The following is a 21,636-nucleotide window of genomic DNA, read 5'->3' as shown; positions in this document are numbered from 1 at the left end:
CCCTTCACTCTCTTTTGAATTTATGTTTATTGGTTATTCATCTTTGTAGTGGTTCTGGAATACATGTATGTGTTGTCTCAGCTGAGGCAGGGGATGATGGCTTTGGAAGGGTCTAACCTGCATAGTGACAAGATAGAGGCCACGGTTTGGCAAAGACGGTGACAATAGAAAATAAATATTTCCTTGAAGATCTACTGCATATAAAACACTAGGCTAGACTCTTGGCATATTTGGGGGAGGGAGAATAAATACTCTGTTGTCTTTGGTCCCTCTGATTACTCCTGTGAACTCTGAACAGAATGCCACTCTTGTGGGAAATATTCATCCCTCTTATGTAGTCATTTCTAGGGATCCAGTCATATCATTTGGGGTACAGTTCACAAGTGAAGTGAGTTGGGTTATGGTTCATTTGGGGTCCATTGTATTTTTTTTAAATTGTAGTGACATATACATAAGATTTCCCATTTTAACCAATTTTAAGTGTGTAATTCAGGGGCATTAAGTACATTCACATTGTTGTGCAACCATCACCAGCGTCCATCTCCAGATCTTTCTTATCATCTGAAATTGAAACCCTGCACGCATTAAACAGTGACTGCTCATTCTCTTCTCCCCTTAGCCCCTGGCACCCACCGATCTGCTTTCTGGCTCTGTGAATTTGACTACTACTGTAGGTATCTCGTATAAGTGGAATCGCGTAATATTTTGTCCTTTTGTTTCTGCCTTATTTTTTTTTTTTTTGATTTTATTTATTTATTTGAGAGAGAGAGAATGAGAGAGAGCAAGCACATGAGGGGGGAAGGGTCAGAGGGAGAAGCAGACTCCCCGCCCAGCAGGAAGCCCGATGAGGGACTTGATCCAGGGACTCCAGGATCATGACCTGAGCCGAAGGCAGTCGCCCAACCAACTGAGCCACCCAGGCGCCCCTTGTTTCTGCCTTATTACAGCTACATGTTTTCAAGGTTCATCAATGTTGTAGCATGTATCAGGATTTTGTTTCTTTTTAAGACTGAATAATAGTCTACTGTGTATATATACTCCATTGTGTGTTTTTAGCTACAGTATAGACAAACCAGTAGCCGAATATAAATCTGTACCCAGAGATGGTAACAGGGCATTGTCTTCTTTAAAGCAGCCTGTTGTTGAGAGACCAGACCAAGTGGAACCATGTTCGATTGTGTGGCTTGGTGCCAACAATGTCTAAGTGTTATTAGAGGACATTGGTGCGAAGAGATCAAAGAAATAAGAGTGAAGTCCACTATGCCAGGAAACTTATTAAGTTGATGACTAATTAAGAAACAATGTCCTCGGGCGCCTGGGTGGCTCAGTTGGTTAAGCAACTGTCTCTGGCTCAGGTCATGATCCTGGAGTCCCTGGATCGAGTCCCGCATCGGGCTCCCTGCTCGGCAGGGGGTCTGCTTCTCCCTCTGACCCTCCCCCCTCTCATGTGCTCTCTCTCATTCTCTCTCTCTCTCTCTCAAATAAATAAATAAATAAATAAATAAATCTTTAAAAAAAAAAAAAGAAACAATGTCCTTTTTCCTTTATCCCAGTGATGAAACAGTTTTGCAATTCGTGCTCAAATGCAAACATTATTATTACAAATTAAAAGTGAAAACACAGGATTTAAGTCAACCAGAACACCAATTCAAAGTTTAAACATTGATACCACTTTCTTAAATTGTAGGGGTCTTGTTCTTGTAATTCCTCAGGTGTGGTGGGGGGGATGATAATCGTATCCCTCTCCCAAGGCCTTTTGCTTATTTGACATAAGCCCTGTGCAGAGGGGAAGGAGACCATCTGAACTGAATTATAGACAACCAGGTATGTGTCTTCATATGTAATGCTATAGTGGTGCTATTGGGGGAGGTTCTGTGGGGTTCTGACAGAGGACGCAGTATCTCCTATCTCCCTCTGTAATAAGATGACTTCGTTGAAAATCCAAGATCATGTGTGGCCCCCTCTCTCCCATCTTCCAGGGAGCAGTCACCACCCCACCTATTATTTGGACAATTGTTACCTATATGTATGGATACTCTTTTTTTTTTTTTAATTCTTATGTTAATCCCCATACATTACATCATTAGTTTTAGATGAAGTGTTCCATGATTCATTGTTTGTGCACAACACCCAGTGCTCCATGCAGAATGTGCCTTCCTCAATACCCACCACCAGGCTAACCCATCCTCCCACCCCCCTCCCCTCTAGAACCCTGTTTGTTTTTCAGAGTCCATCGTCTCTCATGGTTCATCTACCCCTCCGATTTTGTATGGATACTCTTGCCATGATCTGATGTTGATCTGATTTGCTCTTTAACTTCTGGATGCTGTTCTCATGTTGGAAAAGTTGGAATGGAGCTGGGCCGGGCCTGATGGCCTTGTTTTCTCCTCTCTCACTTTGTTCTCTTTCTGAATTTGTTGCTTGGCACAGTAGTCAGCCCCTTTATGCCCAGGCTCCCTCAAGCCACGTGCCTAGAGACCGCCAGGCCAAGAAGAAACCGTCTCTGCTCCTGTCCCCACTGCTCCCTTTCCGGGGTTTCTTTCTGCTGACTTGCACTTCCTGTTTGATACGTAATACAAGATCAAACATCTTCTGTTGCATGTGTGTGAGGGACAATTATGAATAATACCTGAGAGAAGATGACCAGACTGAAAGTAAAAGAGTGGTGACCTATTTGAATGAGCATGAGGAGGCCTTCTGAGGGGAAGGATTTATCTGCAGAAACCTTACCTAGATTCATTCTGAAAAGACACCTACTGGGGGCATTGAAGGGTCTGCACTAGCCTGGAGCCACCAGGGGCAGTTTTGCCCTGCTGACACAGCAGTATCCATGCCCCGAGGCGAGGCTTTCACTGGAACAGATTTTGTAGCAAACCCAACTCCCAGCTGCCCATCTCTGACGCGAATTCTTCCTGCTGCTGTGGAACAGGGCAGAGCGTGCTGTTGTGTGCCAATGTCAGGTCTAGGCTCAGGAGCCCCGTCAGCATGGCCTCTTCCCTCTTCCTTCCTCCTACCTCCACCCCACATTTTTTTTGCTGCTTTTTAAAATTAAACAGCTCTGCAGGGAGAGGAAGTCCCTTGGCATTTTGAGTATTGAGGTGCTCAGCAGAACTGCCTGGCATCCTGTTTGTATATAGCTGTTTTAATTCACTCTCTAATAGGTCATTTGGCCTTACCAGCAGAGTCTTAAACTAAACTTGATAATCCTTATGTCAGCAGTGAGGCTCAGGCCAAACATTCAAAAGTGCAACCCTGAGTGATTATTTGAGGGAAGTTTTGAAGCCTTTATTCCCTGGCTCTGTTCGTCTGGCTTCTGCCTGGCGCCTCCTTAAGTGGTGCTGTTAGCATTCCTCCTGCTCACTGCAGCTAAGACAAGCAGGTGGTTTGGGAGAGCAGAATGAATGAAGGACTTCCATGTTCACGTCCCCGTTCTGTGAAAGGAGCCTCATAGTGTTTCGGTGCCATTTCAGGCACTGGGGATGGGACTTGTGCCCCAGGGACAGGCAGGCTTTTGGCATTCCTTTAATGGAGACGCATGAAGCAAGAGGGATATGCCAGTGGGCTGAAGAACTGCAGCTGGTCCACTGATTTCCAGCCTTCTTGCTGCTTTCCTGATACAGGCAACCGATGACATCAGGGGCTACTCCTCCCACAGTCTGGCCTTCACCTTGCTCCTTGGATGCATTGTGCCCCAGGCGTTTATGGAAGTACATTATGTCCTCTTTTTATTGGCTATTATTAGCTATTATTATTGGCTCTCTCGCCATTTGATCACTGCAACTTGAGGTTTCAGATTAAAAGTGGCATCTTGGGCAGAGTTAGGGCTGTATTTGGAGGTGATTCGAGGATAGTAAGTACCTGCCAGCCACATTGTCTTTTATTCTGCAGTAGGTATCCTTATTCCAGTCTTTCTTTATTCTGAAGGCAATGTTCCTATGCCAGTCTTTAAGAATACTACAGCCCTCTGAGACCAGATGACGATTGCAGAGGCTCGAAGCTGTCAGAGTTCCTACTAAACCTTTTCCTTTTTATCTTTAAAGGAAACTCTGCTTTTTGGTTCCTCTAATGATGGGTTAATGGTTATAGGCCATAAGTGACAGTCATAACCAGAGCTCAGAATTCTGTCTTATGATTTATCTTGCTGCAGTGCAGCACATCCTTATAAAGCATTGTCCCTGTTTAAAGATGGAGAAACGGGGGGAAAGAGTGGCTCTGTGGTCATTGACAGGAAAGCATGAAAGTCTAGTTTGCGCTAAGAATCATTTTGACCTCTCAATAGAAAAGAAGTTTCTGCCTCTGGTTTTCAGACAAAGTTGTATGTATTTTGTCTATATGTAGAGGAACATGGCTTCATATGAATAGGCTCAGTTGTGTTCTTTTATGATCTTTAGAAAGAATCCATATGAGTACAGTCTTCATGAATATCTTAAAAGCAGATGGGAGGCTTTTTTTGACCCCTGGATGTGTTGGATCTCCATTTTCCTTCTTGTCTTCCTATCTTCCACATTTACTCTCTTCAGAAGTGATGTCACATGTAGCCAGAAGAAACATGCAAGGTATAGAAAGGCTTGAGAATTTGAACTGCATGGTACCTTAGCAGAAATTCAGAATCATTTTTTTAGGTTAGGGGAATTTTTTTTTTTCTTCAAAGATTTTTTCTTTATTTATTCATGAGAGACACACAGAGAGAGAGAGGCAGAGGGAGAAGCAGGCTCCCAAGGAGCAGGGAGCCCGATGCGGGACTTGATCCCAGGACCCTGGGATCATGACCTGAGCTGAAGGCAGACGCTTAACCATCTGAGCCACCCAGGCGCCCAGGTTAGGGGAATTTTAACAAAACTTTGAGACAAAACTTACTTGTGGAAGAAACCCTTATTTGTGATCCTGATTCTAAGTGAGATTAGTACTGTGACATATGTAGAGCTGTGATATTGTTAAAACCTATTATAGTTTTAGTCTGGTGTCCATTACTTTCTGTCTACGGCCTAAAGTCTTCATTTGTGTGTGGAGGCCAATTTCATGAAGAACACTTCTGAAATATACCATTATTTGTTTTGTTGCTTTTCAGTTAGGATCTCTCAAGGGTTGTGATGATAGCTTTTCACATTATTTGTTTCTCATTCTTGGACACAGAACCAAGTGAACAGTTTCTTTGTGGACTGATTGCATACACATGGCCCAAGAATGGAACTGCCCCTCTTGGTGTTCTTTGGAACAGATTTGTTATTCAACTTGTGACGTACATAACACACTGCCTTGTAGATGTGGCCTTCTCTGGGCCTGTGTTCTGCGCCTGGGCCTGGGAGCTCTTAAATTTGTATCACAATGTAAGTGGTCCTAGCCTGTCTGGTTCTTTTCTTTTAAATAATAAAATTCAGCTCTGGTGTACATCACAGCAAGTTTTTGAAGGGTTAATGAGCTTTGTGAGATACTTTTAGGTCCTTAGAGGAAAGGTGTTATTTAACCACAGCAAGGCTTCATGCTGGGAATGCCTTCCTACAGAGCTCTGAGTGCTTGTCAGACTCTCTTCCATTCATCCTTATCCCATAGGGAGATAGGTGGGTAAGCATTGTTATCAAGTACAAAATAGTGTTATTTACTGTTATTTTTATCTGTAACCTGGGGGGTAATTGTAAGAAATAGAACTTGGTAAAACAGATTATGGAAGGAAAACACTGGGAAAACCTCAAAGTATCATGCACTTGATATTCCTGTTTCCTCTACTTTGGGTCTCAAAAGTCTGAGTGCCATACATGAAAACGATAGGAAGCATCCCTTCCTCTGGAGAAATGGGACGCAGTACATCCTTCCAAATACTTGCATTAATTGAACACCGGTACTTGTTTTCAGTTGTACTGCTTTATGTTCTGTGGGTTAGTTTAACTCAAATATACCAGGAATGATTATATATTTCACAGGACTTAGATACTTGGGATCTTTATTTTGGAATTTGAAATGAATTTCCTCCTGGTAAAGTTGTGTTGGATAGCACATCATTCACTGAGGCCTCCCAGTAAAAGAATTAGATTTCTGTAAAGGAGAGATTTTTGGAGAGAGGGGCCACTATGTTGTCTAAGAAAGAAGAAAGAGAACAGGCCTAATTCGGGAAGCCATATGGGCAGAGATTCCCAACAGGTTTGTCATTATACTGTTGAGGATTGACCATTCCTTCAGTTTTGTGGCTTGAGGTCACAGATACGAGAAGGCTCCTCTCCACCCTCTTTCCACCTATGTCTGAGATTTTTAGTCTCATCTTTGCAGCCTAGTTACACCTGGAGTTACTTCTGGTCTTTGGTGGTTGTGTCACTGGGCCTGGGAGGAAGACGTAGAAAGTCTGAAATGAATGCAAGGAAAAATGACCACAGTTAGCTCTTAAATCTCACTATTCGTTTTCTTTCAGTGTATACCACGACATTACTAGAAATCAATAATTCCCTCTGTGTTCTCCCTAGGAAACAAACACAAACAAACTAAGAAATGATAGGCTTCACAGATCTTGTGAACAGGGGACAACAGGATGGTTGGATTTTATCTTGTACTTCTCTGTCAGGGAAGCCTTGGTTTTGACCTGTTAAAAAAACAAAATTCACCTGAGCAAATTTGAAGATCTGATTGACTGTATTTAATGGTTCGTGAATCCAGCAGCATCCCACCTTAGCAGATGGAAAGGAGCTGTCCCAAATGAAAGGCTTCTATAAGAAGAATGGGGGTGGAAAACCAGCAAGAAGTGGTTTGTTTCAGGCAAGGTCACCTTCCTTTAGGGGAGGGCAGGGGTCTGTCAGGCAGATGAGCTCACCAGTGCTGACCAGGGAATTCCAGATTGACTGGTGAAAGGTCACTTTCCTGGGAGAGGCTGAAACTCCAGTTAGGTTAGATATTAAGTCTTGGTTTGCTGTTGTGGGGCTTAGCACAGGTAACTCCATTTGGGGCCTATTTTTTATTTTTATTTTTAACAGACCAAAACCTTTCATCTTGTTGGTCCACATTTCTCTCTTTACTTGGTGAAAGGGAAGGTTTATTCCATTTTCTGAAGATACTGTGAGTATTCAGTAAAGGACAGCAGCTGTGTGCACAACAGTTTTCAAATGTCATACTTATACTTTTTGAAAAAAAAAGATTTTATTTATTTGAGAGAGTGAGAGAGAGCACGAGCAAGGAGGAGAGGGAGAAGCAGGTTCCCCGCGAGCAGGGAGCCCGACACAGGGGCTGGATCCCAGGACCCTGAGATCATGACCTGAGCCAAAGGCAGACACTTAACTGACTGAGCCACCCAGGCGCTCCTCAAACATCATATTTATATTTACTTAGATTTAAAATTTTCTTTTTAAATCATCCAAATCGGTACTTATTGCTTGCAGGTAGTATCCCAAATATTTGAAGTTTTAAATCCTAATTTTATTTACTTATCAAATATTTGTAGTTTTGTGTAGCTGTTCATTGTTATGTTCCTTTACAGCAGGCTTCTTAAAAAATGCTGGCTTCCAGCACAACAGGGCTGTGTGTGTGTGTGTGTGTGTGTGTGTGTGTGTGTGTGTGAGAGAGAGAGAGAGAGAGAGAGAGAGAGAGAAAGAGAAAGAAATGTTTTCAGAAAGAAAATGGTTTAGGTTCCAAAATTCCCAAGGGAGTTGTTATGAAACAACAGTGAGAAGAAAAAGCATGATTTAAATACCTTGACGTGATTCTTTTTTAATTTAAATTTTTCCTGTTAGGTCTTTTATTTCCCAAACAATAGACCGCTTTGCTCTTCATGAACTACTTTAGGCTAGAGAGAGCAACCAAGTTTCTTTTTTCTTTTTATAGTTTAAGCTTTTTCCTCTTTCGCCTTTCAGGTACCCAATTAAATAGAGCCCCTCATGCTCATTTTCATCCAGGATTCAAGTAAAATTCTTCCAGCTGAACTAGAGCCATCCAATTCTTATACCAGGTTCCAGATAAAAGTTGGCAGGGAAAATAGAAGTGACCAGTGGAAGAATGTGTTCATTTCAGTCTCGAGTTGTTGCTGGGCAGAGCGCCCTCCCTGTGGCTTAAGCAGGGATATTGGAAGGGGCACCGCCCATGGGAAGGGGCTAGGGGTGCTGGGGTTCACGAGCCCAGACTCTAGGTAGGCTGCCCGGGTTTAAATCTGTGCTTTCTTTTCTTTTCCAGCTTTATGAATCTCAATTTCACAGCCTTTATTTGCTGTGTACCCGTGGGCAAGTCACTTAAGCCTTTTAAACTTAAGGTTCAGCTATAAAATGGGAATTAAGAATTAGTATCTGCTTCTTGGGGTTTTGAGGATGCAGTCAGATAGGTACGTGGAGCCCACAGCATAATGCCTGGCACACATGCTTGCCCAGTAAGGTGGCCAGTAACAGTCTTTATTTTATTAGTGTTGTTGTCAATACTTACGTATGTATCGCTCACTCTGCTCTTTTAATATACATTTAATACTATTGGCACTAGTAGCTGTGTTAAAAATCTGTTACAATACATTTGGGTTCGCAAAAATTTACATTGACTTGGTAAAAACTACGGTAAGCAAAGTCAAATGACAAACGGGTCGGGGGCTATATTTGCAATTCATAATGTAGACAAAGCGTTCATTTCCTAATATATAAAGAACTGCTCAATAATAAAATGAACAGTCGTAAGGCTTTTTATGGTGATACTCTTCCATCATATTGTGAATACATATACTCGGAGCAAAACAGGAAAACCCTAGGTTGGAGCGGGGCTTAGGACACACAGAGCCAAAGAAATGTCCATGAATAAAAAAAAAAGAAAGAAATGTCCCTGAGCGTGTAAACAGACCTGAGACTTGTTTTTTTCCCCATAAAGTAGCTCCCTCTCAGAAATGTTCTGTCACTTGTCAGCGGTACCCTCATATTTACCCTGTCACCCAGGATTTTCTCATCTCCTTTTCCTGGTTCCCCCGCACCCAGAAAGTCACGGAGTCTTTTCTGGGTTTCATTCAGAGTAGTTCACATCTGCTCCAATCTTTCCAGGCCTGCAACTACTATTTTAGTAAAAAAGACACTCTATCTGACTGAACTGCTGCCCTGGTTTCCCTTACTTTCTCTCGTTCCCTCCTCCAGGTACCACGGTATACCAAACCCAGATGAGTTTCCCCAAAGCAGGGTTTTCATGTCGGGCCACCAACCTGCTCAGAAACCTTCAGTGGTTCCCTACAATGTAGAATGGAGTCTGCCTTCTGAACCCAACCCTCAGGGTCCCTTCATGTGATTCACTGTCCTTATGTCTTCTAGCCTTACTTAGTCTTTCTCACTATGATTCTTTAGGGACCCTCTAAACACCTAACCTGATGGGCTTGGCCTGGCCCACTGTGCACATTTCTGCCTTCACACTGCCCAGCTCTGCTTCCGTCTCCTCTGTCCCGATGGCCGCCCATTGTTTTCTTACCTCGCTGCATGTATTGGTTGTCTGGACCTCCCCTCTCACGTTTAACCTTTGCCACCTATGTTGTTTTAAGTAAACTTTCTCATTGAAGTAGAACATAATCCAGTAAAGTTTTAGGTAAACTTTCTCATTGAAGTAGAACACAGATCACAAAGTAAATCAGTAACTTTTCACAAGGTGAACACACCCATGTCATCAACATGCCTGTCTTCTGATTCATACCCCGTCTCCCTAACTAGCTGGTAAGCACTTGAGAGACAGAACCACATCGTATGACTTTGCGTGAAAGTGCATCACATCAGGTGCTCAGTGACATTCCAGATCAGGAATTTGAGCTAAGAAAGCAGTCTAGGCCTTGACAAATAAGAAACACAGAAATTTAAAGGAATGTGTGAAATTTCCATTACTAACTACAAATTCTTTCTTGACAACTAGTTACAGTTGAGATATGATTAGAAGTAATATAATTTTGGTGAGTCCTGTTCAAGGGTTTCTAGGTGGTGACCTGTAAGTAAGACCTTTAAATCCAGTCTGAACAAGGCCATGTCATAGCTTTCTCTTTTCAGATAAGGTATGCAGACATGTACAACATTAGTTTTTGTTGTCATTCTCTCCAGCAAATATTTATTGATCATACACAGTCTCCTAGGTATGGTTCCAGCATATGGTAGTATTCAGCTGTGAGTAACATAAAAGATCCTTCCTCTGTAGAGCTTATATTTTATTTTATTATTTTATTTTTTTTTAAAGATTTTATTTATTTATTTGACAGAGAGACAGCGAGAGAGGGAACACAAGCGGGGGGGGGGGCGGGGGAGAGGGAGAAGCAGGCTTCCTGCTGAGCAGGGAGCCCGATGTGGGGCTTGATTCCAGGACCCTGGGATCATGACCTGAGCTGAAGGCAGACTCTTAACGACTGAGCCACCCAGGTACCCCTAGAGCTTATATTTTAATGAGTCACTAGAAATAATGGATAGAACTGAAAGAAAGGCTTAAGACTAAAGATACACAACAAGGCCTAAACAATACAAGAAGGTGAAAAATTGTTACAAAATCCTCATCAACATACAGAGAGAATAAGAGCATGGAGATAAGAAGGGCTAAAGGAAGATCAGCCCTGCACTAGGGACTTCTGGGTAAGAAATCCATTTGTGACATTATCAAAGGTACGAAAGAAGGCGGCAACTCAGGTAAAATATAAGTCCAGGGTTAAGGAGAGCAGAGAGATGTCAAAAACATTATAGGAAACACTTAATTTTCAGCAGTGCCTTACAGTTTACAAGGAAGGGACTTTGACTTGTTCATCCTACCAGATCTTGGCCACTCTGATTTTGTATAGACTATCATGTACGCATAGTCACACAGCTCCTGTGTGCCGGGTGTGAGTGTAGACTGACTTCAGTACTCTTCCCCAGGCTGCTCTTATCACCGTATTTACTGTTTACTTCAAACCTGAAGCATGAGGAGCTCCCTGGCAAATCACGCCATCCAGAGGTTATCCACATAAGGCGAAGAGAAGTCAGGCAGATCACTTGCCAGCTCCTAGCTGTGGCTAATATTACTTGGAAACGTAGGCACAGGGGATGGAAGGTAGAGGATGCCTAGGCTGCTAATCCTGAAAAAGTAACTTGTTGAAAGTATTATGAGTTCCCTTTTAGTTTTGTTTTGTCTTGTCTTTTATTGCCCCTTTGGTTATATCTTTTTTGTACCTACAAGGCTTTGGTTTGCAAAGCTATAAATCTGCCAGTCTTGTTGACGTGGCTTTCACTTTGAATTAAGGTTCAGCAAAGGGATTAGCGCATAACAGTTTCAGGCAGTATTTCTTTACACAAAAGGGTGGATATGGTTTGAACAGGCTGCCAAAGCCAGGAAGAGAAGTTAATTGTGTAAATCAATGCAGGCAAGAGCTGATCACCTTTCTGAAAGACAAGACAATGCAGCATACAACCTCTAAATAGATCTTTGGGGTCAAGTTGATGTCATGTGGAAGAATCAATATTTACGGGGCTTTATGAAGTTAGCCTTAATGAACCCCAGGCATTTTGCGAGGCCGCTAATCGCAGGAAGAGGAAAGGCGACAGTGGCTGAAGTCCATGGCTATGGAGGTTGTATAAAAATAAGTGAAGAGACAGTCACTTGCTTATATGCAAGGGCCCCACCCTAGGTGTTACCCAAGCATTTGTTGGGTATGTGTTTGGAAAGGCTGGCTTTCTTGAGATTTTACTGACATTTTAAGAAAAGGCAACTTTTGCATCCTAACAGAAGGTAAGCCCTTTACACTTTGACACCGTTATCTAAGCAGTTTTCTGAGATGAGTTCTTTTTTTTTTTTTAAGAGTTTATTTATGTATTTGGTAGAGAGAGAGAGAGCACAAGCAGGGGGAGCGGCAGGCAGAGGGAGAGGGAGAAGCAGGCTCCCTGCTGAGCAGGGAGCCCGTGCAGGACTCCATCCCAGGACCCTGGGACCATGACCCAAGCCAAAGGCAGACACCTAACCGACTGAGCCATCCAGGCGCCCATCTGAGATGAGTTCTAATGTCAGTTTGGATTCTGCCTTATAAATGTGCTAATCACAAGGGCAGGTCCCTCTCAGAGTATAGCTCATCGATGACCTCCCTCTGACACACTTGAAAGCTTTTATAGTAAATAATTGTAGTAAAGAGCATTTACTTTAGGATGCTGGCTTCAATCCAAGTTGAATAAAAGATTTTTGATAAATATCATTTGCACGTGTGATATCATCCAGTAGAAGGCTGTTTGGTATGCTTAAGTGTTCTGTAGTCCTCACGGGGTTGGCAGAATCACTGGTGGGTTAGGAGCCTTATCTTCTATTTATTTTAGTGGGTGCTTCTACTAAATGTTGTTGACTAGATAGAGGAATGCAGTCTCGTATTTTATCCTGGCTGTAACAAAATGACGATCCTATAGAGTCGGGAACTGAAAGTCATCAAGCAGCTTTGTTAGGTGCTGTGAGTCAGAGTGTGGCCCCAGATGTTTGTTACAAGTTCTAGGTCATGTGTGCTTAGTAGATAAATTTTGGAACTGAATTTTCAGCCCTCTTTCCTTAGTGTCTTTTATCAGAGGAGGCTTTAAAATTCACCAGAGAGAAGAGCTTCTGTTCTCTTCTCACTCCCACTCCCATTCCTTCTCTCCAGGATCGTTTTTCAGAATAAATACTGAAAAGGAAAAGCATGAGAGGTTTGTTGGGATTGTTGTAGTGTTTTTACAAGAGAATCTGACGTTTGCTATTTTCATCTTTGGATATTCATTCTGGGTTTGTATTCTTTCTTTTCAGCTGTTTGAGAACTTCTACTTTGGTACCCTGAAGCTCAATTCAGTTCACATCTCTCAGAGGTTCACAATAGACAGCTTTGGAAACTACGCCTCCTGTGGGCAAATTGACTTCTCCTGAGGTGGATCTTGGGAAGCGCTAGAAGTTGAACATCCTCACAAGGTGCAGAGGGAAAGTATCTTCGTTTGAATTACTGAAGAGGGATGTAGAAATTTGGATGGTGACTTTACTGGGAGGTTCCCCACACAAACCATGGTCTCTAATGGTTGTTCACAGTCCTCAAACTGTCTGTCATCCAAGGGGGTTGTGGGTACGGGGTGGTTATGTAACCCTTGGCTTTTTCATCTTTCACAGGGTCTACCTTTCTTTCTGAAGTTCTTCTCTGGAAATGTACATCTCAAGCCCATTGGAGCTGAGATTCACGTTATTTCTTATACACCTACTGATTTTGCTCCAGCCATTAAACTTTCATATTAATACTTTAAAAGAGAATTAAAGACGTGGTTTTGTTACTCTCTCCACCTAAATCAAATGTCTACAGTTTTTAGAAGGTTTGATTTTTACTTCCTTTATACCTTAACTTTTTTTTTTTGAATATTTATTATTTTTTTTTAAAGATTTATTTATTTGAGAGAGCGAGAATGAGAGAGAGAGAGAGAGTACGTGACGGGGGAGGGTTAGAGGGAGAAGCAGACTCCTCGCTGAGCAGGGAGCCCAATGCGGGACTAGATCCAGGGCCTCCAGGATCATGACCTGAGCCGAAGGCAGTCGCTTAACCAACTGAGCCACCCAGGCACCCCTTGAAAATTTATTTTTTTTAAAGAGAGAAAGAGCAGGGGGAGGGGCAGAGGGAGAGGGAGAGAGAGAATCTCAAGCACTCTGCACTGAGCATAGAGCCCAATCTCACGACCCTGAGATCATGACCTGAGCTGAAATCAGAAGTTGGACGCTTAACCCACTGAGCTACCCAGGTGCCCCTGTACTTTAACCTTTTTTTTTTTTTTTTAAGATTTTATTTATTTGAGAGTGAGAGAGAGCTAGAGCACACGGGCAAGAGAACACATGAGCCGAGGGGAAGGGCAGAGGGAGAGGGAGAAGCAGACTCCCTGCTGAGCAAGGAGCTGGATGCAGGGCTCCATCCCAGGACTCTGGGATCACGACTGAGCCGAAGGCAGATGCTCAACCAGTTGGGCCACCCAGGTGCCCCTGTACCTTAACTTTTAATCACTACCCAGAAGGTTTAACCATTTGTTAGTGTACAGTTCAGCATTGTTAAGTGTACTAACATTGTTCTGAAACATCTCCAGAACTTTCTCATCTTGCAAATCTGAAACTATACCTGTTAAACAACTCTCCATTTCCCTTTCCCTCAGGTCCCTGGCAATCACCCCTCTACTTTCTTTCTGTGAATTTGTCTACTTTGGATTCCTCATATAAGTGGGATCATACAGTATTTGTCTTTTTGTGACTGGCGTATTGCACTTAGCAAAACATCCTCAAGGTTCATCCATGTTGTAGCATTGGTCAAAATTACCTTCCTTTAAAAAAGGCTGAATAATATTCCCTTGCACGTGTACCCCACGTTTTGTTTATCCATTCAGCCACCACTGGACACTGGGGTTCCTTGACGTCTTGGTTGTTGTGAATATAGTGCTCTACGAACATGGGTGTATAGGGATCGCTTCGCGATCCTGCTTTCAGTTCCTTTACTACTCAGAATTTTATCTTTAGCAAAATAACTTAAAGTTTTTATCTTTTACTTTGGTCTGTCCTCTTTCTTCTGAAGTTGAACTCTTTTATATTTGTTAGGTTACCGTTCCTTACCTTACCCTACCCTCCAGCCTTCCCAGGCCCCTGATGGAGTCATGGCATCATAGCTCTTTTATGGGCCGCAGCAGTAGAAACAGTGACAATATTGTCAGGAGGATGCCGAGTTCCCTGGGGCAGGGTCAGCTGCAGAAGCTCCTTCCTTGCCACAGACCAGTGGACGGAGGGGGCTCCCAGCATGGCTTCCCCGACCCATCAGTCCCGCCACATGCTCTGCTGGGGAGCTCCAGCCTCACCCTCACCTCCTCTGTTCACATCCCTCTCCCTCCACGTCACCTCTTTCTCTTCCCTTCATTCCTTACTCTTACTTTGATTCTTCCTGTTTGAAAAGGCTCATTCTGAACCCTGTGCGTTAATGCTGCTACACAGTAAGGGCCGTGTGTACCACTCAGATTTGTTCATCAGTGTGACTGCACAGATCATTTGTGAATAAATGAATTTCCAAAGTCACTGTGTTTTTCTCTAGTATTATCATACAGTTTCAGCTTGACCCCCTTCGTCGGGGTGTGTTGGGATATGGTGTTGCCCTCACTGACTCCCTAGCATAGCTGTATCATTCATCCAGACCTTACATGTGAGTGCCTGCAGGTGGTTTTTTCTCCAGATGCTTTCTACTAGGAACATTCATTTTTTTTTTTTTTTTTTTAAGTTGAGGTTTTACCTTGTTTACCATCAGTGGTTAGATGGCACGTGGGAAGGAGTGCACCAAGGGATCATACTGGATAGTGGAGCTGACAGCGGAGGTCAGTGTCCTCATCTCATCCCAGCACTTCGCTCTTACTGGTTTCTTTCCAGCACCTGCCGCCTGGCAGCCTTGGCCAGGAAGTAAAGATATCTTGTTTTCAATGTCAGAGATTATGACCTGTGTTTCCAGTAAATCTTTTTTTTTTTTTAAGTTTTATCTTTGGAAAGTGTAACTTTATCAAATCCTAAATTCTTTTTTTTTTTTTTTTTGAAGATTTTTATTTATTTGACAGAGAGCGAGACAGCGAGAGAGGGAACACAGCAGGGGGAGTGGGAGAGGGAGAAGCAGGCTTCCCGCTGAGCAGGGATCCTGATGTGGGGCTCAATCCCAGGACCCTGGGATCATGACCTGAGCTGAAGGCAGACGCTTAATGACTGAGCCACCCAGGCGCCCCTCTTTTTTTTTTTAATATAAAGATTTATTTTTTTTAAGTATCTCTACACCCAGCATGGGACTTGAACTCACAACTCTGAGATCAAGAGCTGCGTGCTCTACCAACTGAACCAGCCAGGCGCCCCCAAGTCCTAAATTCTTAATAGAATTGGAGATGCTGTTATTTAAAATTTAGAGGAAACTGTGCATTTAAGAACCTATTGTATTATTAAGTAATTTTTCACAAGTAATTTACCTTTTTCACTCTCCTTCTTTCACGACTCTACAGTGGACTTTTCCAGAGGCTACGTGACATAGTGACATCTTCACTCCGATGGTTAATGGAGCATGTACTTGTGTATTTTTGTGTTTCCTAGAACCTTGTCAGTTGTAGAAATTTGTAAGAATTTTCCAAGATTCGGGATCCCCTCCCACCTAATTGTAATGGGGTACATGTTGGAAGATTTGCTACTTGTGTTTATAATCAAATCTCCTTTAATATTATCACTTAGCAATTCATTCTGCCCTGAAATAAATTGCAGCTCCCATCCCTCCAGCCGGTTTTTGAGACACTGACTTCACCGTCAGCTCCTCGAAGAGGAAGAGGAAAAACGGTCTCTCACTGCAATTATCACACAAGATCTGTGTTGTTATATAAGAAACTTCGTCATGGGAGAATCATCTTGATTTTTTGGGAGGCGACACAAGGAGTTAGCCCCAGACAAACTCCATACCCATGGTAGAAACATAATAAAAGTCACTTCTTGTCGTGGTTATGTTTAAGTGAGCTTCAGAATTTACTACAGTGGACACTGATGAGACTCCAGCTTCGTAAAGACCCAAAGCTCGTTCGGGTTCACTCCTGCGCCGCACTCTCTCCCTGGAGCTGAAGGGAACCCCATGGCACCAGGGGTGTGTACTGAGTGAGGAGACCTCTCAGATTCTCCCTTGATGCCTCCAGGGAACATGGATACGCCAAGACACTACAGGCGAGAGAAAGGGTTGCCATTGGGGCTGTTTTTATTAATAGCTTTCTTGTTGTTGTTAATAAAATGCTCTTTTATTTATTTATTTTTTAAGATTATTTATTTGACACAGAGAGAGAGTGAGAGAGAGAGCACAAGAACGGGGAGCGGCATGCAGGCAGAGGGAGAGGGAGAAGCAGGCTCCCTGCGGAGCAAGGAGCTTGATGTGGGGCTCAGTCCCAGGACCCTGGGATCATGACCTGAGCCGAAGGCAGCTGCTTAACCGACTGAGCCACCCAGGGGCCCCTAAAATGCTCTTTTAAACAAAAGATCAAATACATTCACCTTGTGCCAAGTCATCCAGCTATACCCGTTATGCTCTTTTCAACATGTATTTTATACTTCAGTTTAAATGTTGATTTATTTATTTAAAAAAAATTTTTTTTAAAGATTTTATTTATTTATTTGACAGAGAGAGAGAGACAGTGAGAGCAGGAACACAAGCAGGGGGAGCAGGAGAGGGAGAAGCAGGCTTCCTGCTGAGCTGGGAGCCCGACGCGGGGCTCGATCCCAGGACCACGGATCATGACCCAAGCTGAAGGCAGATGCTTAATGACTGAGCCACCCAGGCACCCCTAAATGTTTATTTAAAAACAAATTTCATCATCCAGAGGTTACTACTCCCTATGCGTTTAAGCACGTATCATATCAAATTGTTAAATAATGTTTCACAAATAACAGCTAATGTTAGCGGGATGCTCACACTTCTCATTTGTGTATTAACTCTTTTTTTTATTTATTATTTATTTATTTATTTATTTTTATTAAAGATTTTTATTTATTTATTTGACAGAGAGAGACACAGCGAGAGAGGGAACACAAGCAGGGGGAGTGGGAGAGGGAGAAGCAGGCTTCCTGCAGAGGAGGGAGCCCGATGCGGGGCTCGATCCCAGAATCCTGGGATCATGACCTGAGCCGAAGGCAGACGCTTAACGACTGAGCCACCCAGGCGCCCCTAACTCTTTTTTTTAAAGATTTCACACGCAAGTGGCGGGGGAGGGTGCAGAGGGAAAGAGAGAATTTCAAGCAGGCCCGATGCAGGGTTCAATGCAGGGTTCGATCCCAGGACCCTGAGCTCATAATCTGAGCTGAAGTCCGCCGCTTAACCGACTGAGCCACCCAGGCGCCCCGAGTATTAACTCATTAATCTTTACAAAGCCTACTTCAGTTGGTATTATCATTACCCTCATTTTACAGACTGAGGCTTAACGAGGTTAAGAGATTTGCCTGAGGTCATAACAGCTTATACCACCAGTTCTTAAAATGTGGTCTCTGGACCCCTGGGAATCCCTGGGAACCTTTTAGGGCTGTGTGTGAGGTCCACACTGTTTTCTTAACATTACTAAGGTATTATTTGTTTTTTTCACTCTCATTCTCTCGTCAGTGTACAGTGGAGTTTTCCAGAGGCTATGTGACATGGTGACATTATCACTCTGATGGTTAATGGAATATGTGCTCGTATGTTTTTGAGTTTTCTAGAATTTTGTAAGTTGGCAGGTTTACATATAATGTAATATGTTTTTATTTATTTATTTTTAAAAAGATTTTGTTTATTTGACAGAGACACAGCGAGAGAGGGAACACAAGCAGGGGGAGTGGGAGAGGGAGAAGCAGGCTTCCCGCGGAGCAGGGAGCCTGATGTGGGGCTCCATCCCAGGACCCTGGGTTCATGACCTGAGCCGAAGGCAGACGCTTAACGACTGAGCCACCCAGGCGCCCCAATGTAATATATTTTTAGACATTAACTCAGTTTGCTCTCAATATTTCTACTGTACTCTTACTAGCTATTTTCAGTTTTATCTGCTGTTACAGGCTGAATTATATCCCTAGGAATTCATATGTTGAAGCCCTAACCCCCCAGCAGCTCAGAATGTGACTGTGTTTGGAGATAGGGCCTTTCAAGGGGTGATCAAGTAAAAATGAGGCTGAGGCCTTTAGGGTAGGCCCTAATCCATTCTGACTGATGTCTTTATAAGAAGAGGAAATATGGGTACATCAGACCCCTGGCCTCCAAGATCAGCCCCCCTGGGTCTTTCTTCAAAAAACGTTGGTGATGACATCACCAAGGCAACTGGTGATTGGAAGGGTCTGAGGATTATGGTGAAACTGACCATCCAGGACAGACAAGCCCAATTTAGATAGTTCCTTCTGCCTCTGCCCTGATCCGTGGGCTGCAGTGTGGATGGCTGCTACCTTCATGACATCAACAGTGGTGTGGTGAAATGTCCAGTTGAGGACTAGAAAGGAACATCCTTCAATAAAGGGTTGTTTGATAACCAAAGGAAAAAAGCTGTCAGACAGGGGCACCTGGGTGGCTCACTCGTTAAGCGTCTGCCTTCAGCTCAGGTCATGATCCCAGGGTCCTGGGATCAAGCCCCGCATCGGGCTCCCTGCTCTGCAGGGAAGCCTGCTTCTCCCTCTCCCACTCCCCCTGCTTGTGTTCCCTCTCTCGCTGTGTCTCTCTCTGTCAAATAAATAAAATCTTAAAACAAAAACAAAAAAACTCAGACATGTGCGTGCATAGAGGAATGACCATGTATGACCCAACAAGAAAGCAGCCATCTGCAAGCCAGGGAGAAAGGCCTCAGGAGAAACCAATCCTAGCAACACCTTAATCTTGGACTTCTAGTCTCCAGGACTTGGAGAAAATAAATTTCTGTTGTTGAAGCCTCCCCCAGTTTGTGGTATTTTGTTATGACAATCCTAACAAACTAATATACTTGCTATAATGCAGAAGCTAATCTACCAGTCTTCTTTTGAACCAGACATTAAATGTAGATCAATGCCCCTCTTCTTGCTAATTTTTTTTTTTTGGTGGGGGGGAATATAGTTGTGTTTCATAAAATACATGATTTTGTTAATATGTAATGGGTTCCTTATTGTTATTTTTAAATAAACATTTTTTCACTTCTTAGGAGTTTCTTTAAAGATTTAAGAGCAGTTTTGGGTTCACAGCAAAATTTAGAGGCAGGCTTAGTTTTATTTTCAAGTACAATAGATAATATCTGTGTCTATATGTCTCATATAAACAAACTTTTGTGGGAGTCCTCAATAATTTTTTAGTGTAAAGGACCCCCGAAACCAGAAAGTTTGACAACTGCTATACCATACTATACTTCTTTCAAATGGGATCATATTACACATGATCTTCTATAACAAGCTTTTCTCATCCAGCAATATGTAGTGGGTCACCTTAGTTGTCAACAGATACAGATCTACATGATTTTTAATGTCTTTGCAATAGTTCATTGTGTGTATGTTTTATACTTTAACTAGTTGGTCCCTGACTAATGGACAATGAGCTGGTTTCCAGGTTTGGCTATTATACACAATTCTGGATTGAATATCTTTGTGCATTTTTTTAATGCTTGTGAGGTCATCCAGAAATGAGATTACATGGTTTTAAAGATATGGTTAAATGTAAGTTTCTTATTTAGAAACTAAAGTTCCTCCATTTTGTATTGCTAAGTACTAAATACAAACAGAAAAATGCATAAAACATATGTACCATTTAACAAATACACCCAGCGGCTTTGGGCCCATTCGTTTGAAAAGGCCAATCTAGTAATTCTCTCAAAGGTTAGGAAAACCTTTTCTTCTTTATAAATTATAATTGTCCATTTTCTTTTTTTTTTTTTAAGATTTTTAAAATTTATTTGCGAGAGAGAGAATGAGAGACAGCATGAGAGGGAGGAGGGTCAGAGGGAGAAGCGGACTCCCCGCTGAGCAGGGAGCCCGATGTGGGACTCGATCCCGGGACTCCAGGATCATGACCTGAGCCGAAGGCAGTCGCTTAACCAACTGAGCCACCCAGGCGCCCTAATTGTCCATTTTCTACAACTCTTTTACCTGTCATCTGGAAAATTGGATTCTCTCCCCTAAATTAGCTTTGCTATTGGCTTAATAACAATCCTGGACTCCTGTTGATTTGTCTTCAGTACAAATCAGCTGACCCAGCTTGAAGGTGTTGCAGAAGACCAGTCCCACTGAAGGGACTGTCCAGGAGTGTGGGAAACATTTTGACCTTCAAAAGTCTAGAAACATCTATTGTCTTATTGATCGGCATCTTGTCAGTGCCTGTCCAAACTATTGGGCATATTGGGCAACTTCGGTAATTTTAGAGGATCAGGGACTTCATAAGATAGGACTGGAACCGGAGGGCTATGTCTAGAATCTTCCTCAATGCCTTGGAGATAACACAATGAGCTTTGCTAAGACTAGGATTGAGATGGTGGAAAAAGATGGCAAATTTTAGTACGTCTTCAGAACTTTGGGGCCTCAGAGCCTTCTCTTCTCCACCTGAGAAAAGAACTAACATTTTTTAAACGTCCACTGTCCTACTTAGTATGTAGTTTTGCACGAGTTTCCCAGAATTCTTCTGAGATAGATGGTATTATCATTACAGACAGAAAATAGATTAGGGTGCCTGGGTGGCTCAGTTGGTTAAGTGACTGCCTTCGGCTCAGGTCATGATCCTGGAGTCCCTGGATCGAGTCCCGCATCGGTCTCCCTTCTCGGCAGGGAGTCTGCTTCTCCCTCTGACCCTCCCCCCTCTCATGTGCTCTCTCTCATTCTCTCTCTCTCTCTCAAGTAAATAAATAAAATCTTTAAAAAAAAAAAAATAGATTAGAGAACCTGCCCACTAACACAGCTAGTAAGTGGGTTTCCACCCCCAGTCTGACAAGAAACTCTTCTCCCACTATACAGTCTTATACAGCCCGGCAAGGCTGCTGTATTTACTGGGAGACATTAACGGCCAGAGCCGCCCTGCAGCACCACCTCTAAATCCAACCGCAAAGGAAAAAGAAAACACGGAAAAGGAGCTATTGTTTTCTGTTTTCCCAAGGGGACCCCAGCCCAAGCCATTGATGCAGTCAGAATTCTCAGGCAGGCCAGATTCAGGGTGACTATTCTAACCTGCGTTATTTCCTACTGATTAAGATCATGTTTTCATTGCCTTTGATTTGATTTTTTTTTTTT

At 42.9% G+C, this 21,636-nt stretch overlaps 1 protein-coding gene across 6 annotated transcripts in view; it reads left to right on the top strand.

Annotated features, from left to right (window-relative positions):
- Positions 1 to 16,698, top strand: part of ASCC1 (activating signal cointegrator 1 complex subunit 1) — a 108,939-nt gene extending 92,241 nt beyond the window's left edge. For 3 of the 6 annotated variants that reach the window (XM_035021234.1, XM_035021244.1, XM_035021249.1), the window contains exon 10: positions 12,691 to 13,179. In XM_035021234.1, coding sequence (XP_034877125.1) covers positions 12,691 to 12,807 — 117 coding nt within the window. In that variant the 3' untranslated portion in view covers positions 12,808 to 13,179. Of the gene's footprint in view, positions 1 to 12,690; positions 13,180 to 15,920 lie in introns of those variants that run through there. The other 3 variants (XM_035021262.1, XM_035021256.1, XM_035021272.1) reach the window with 3 other exon arrangements.
- The last annotated feature ends 4,938 nt before the right edge of the window (positions 16,699 to 21,636 follow it).

Source organism: Mirounga leonina, unplaced genomic scaffold, assembly GCF_011800145.1.
Source record: "Mirounga leonina isolate KUSES-001 unplaced genomic scaffold, KU_Mleo_1.0 Mir_114, whole genome shotgun sequence".
Classification (NCBI taxonomy): domain Eukaryota; kingdom Metazoa; phylum Chordata; class Mammalia; order Carnivora; family Phocidae; genus Mirounga; species Mirounga leonina.
Note: the sequence above shows the minus strand (reverse complement) of the source record. Positions and strands in the feature narration are given on the sequence as shown.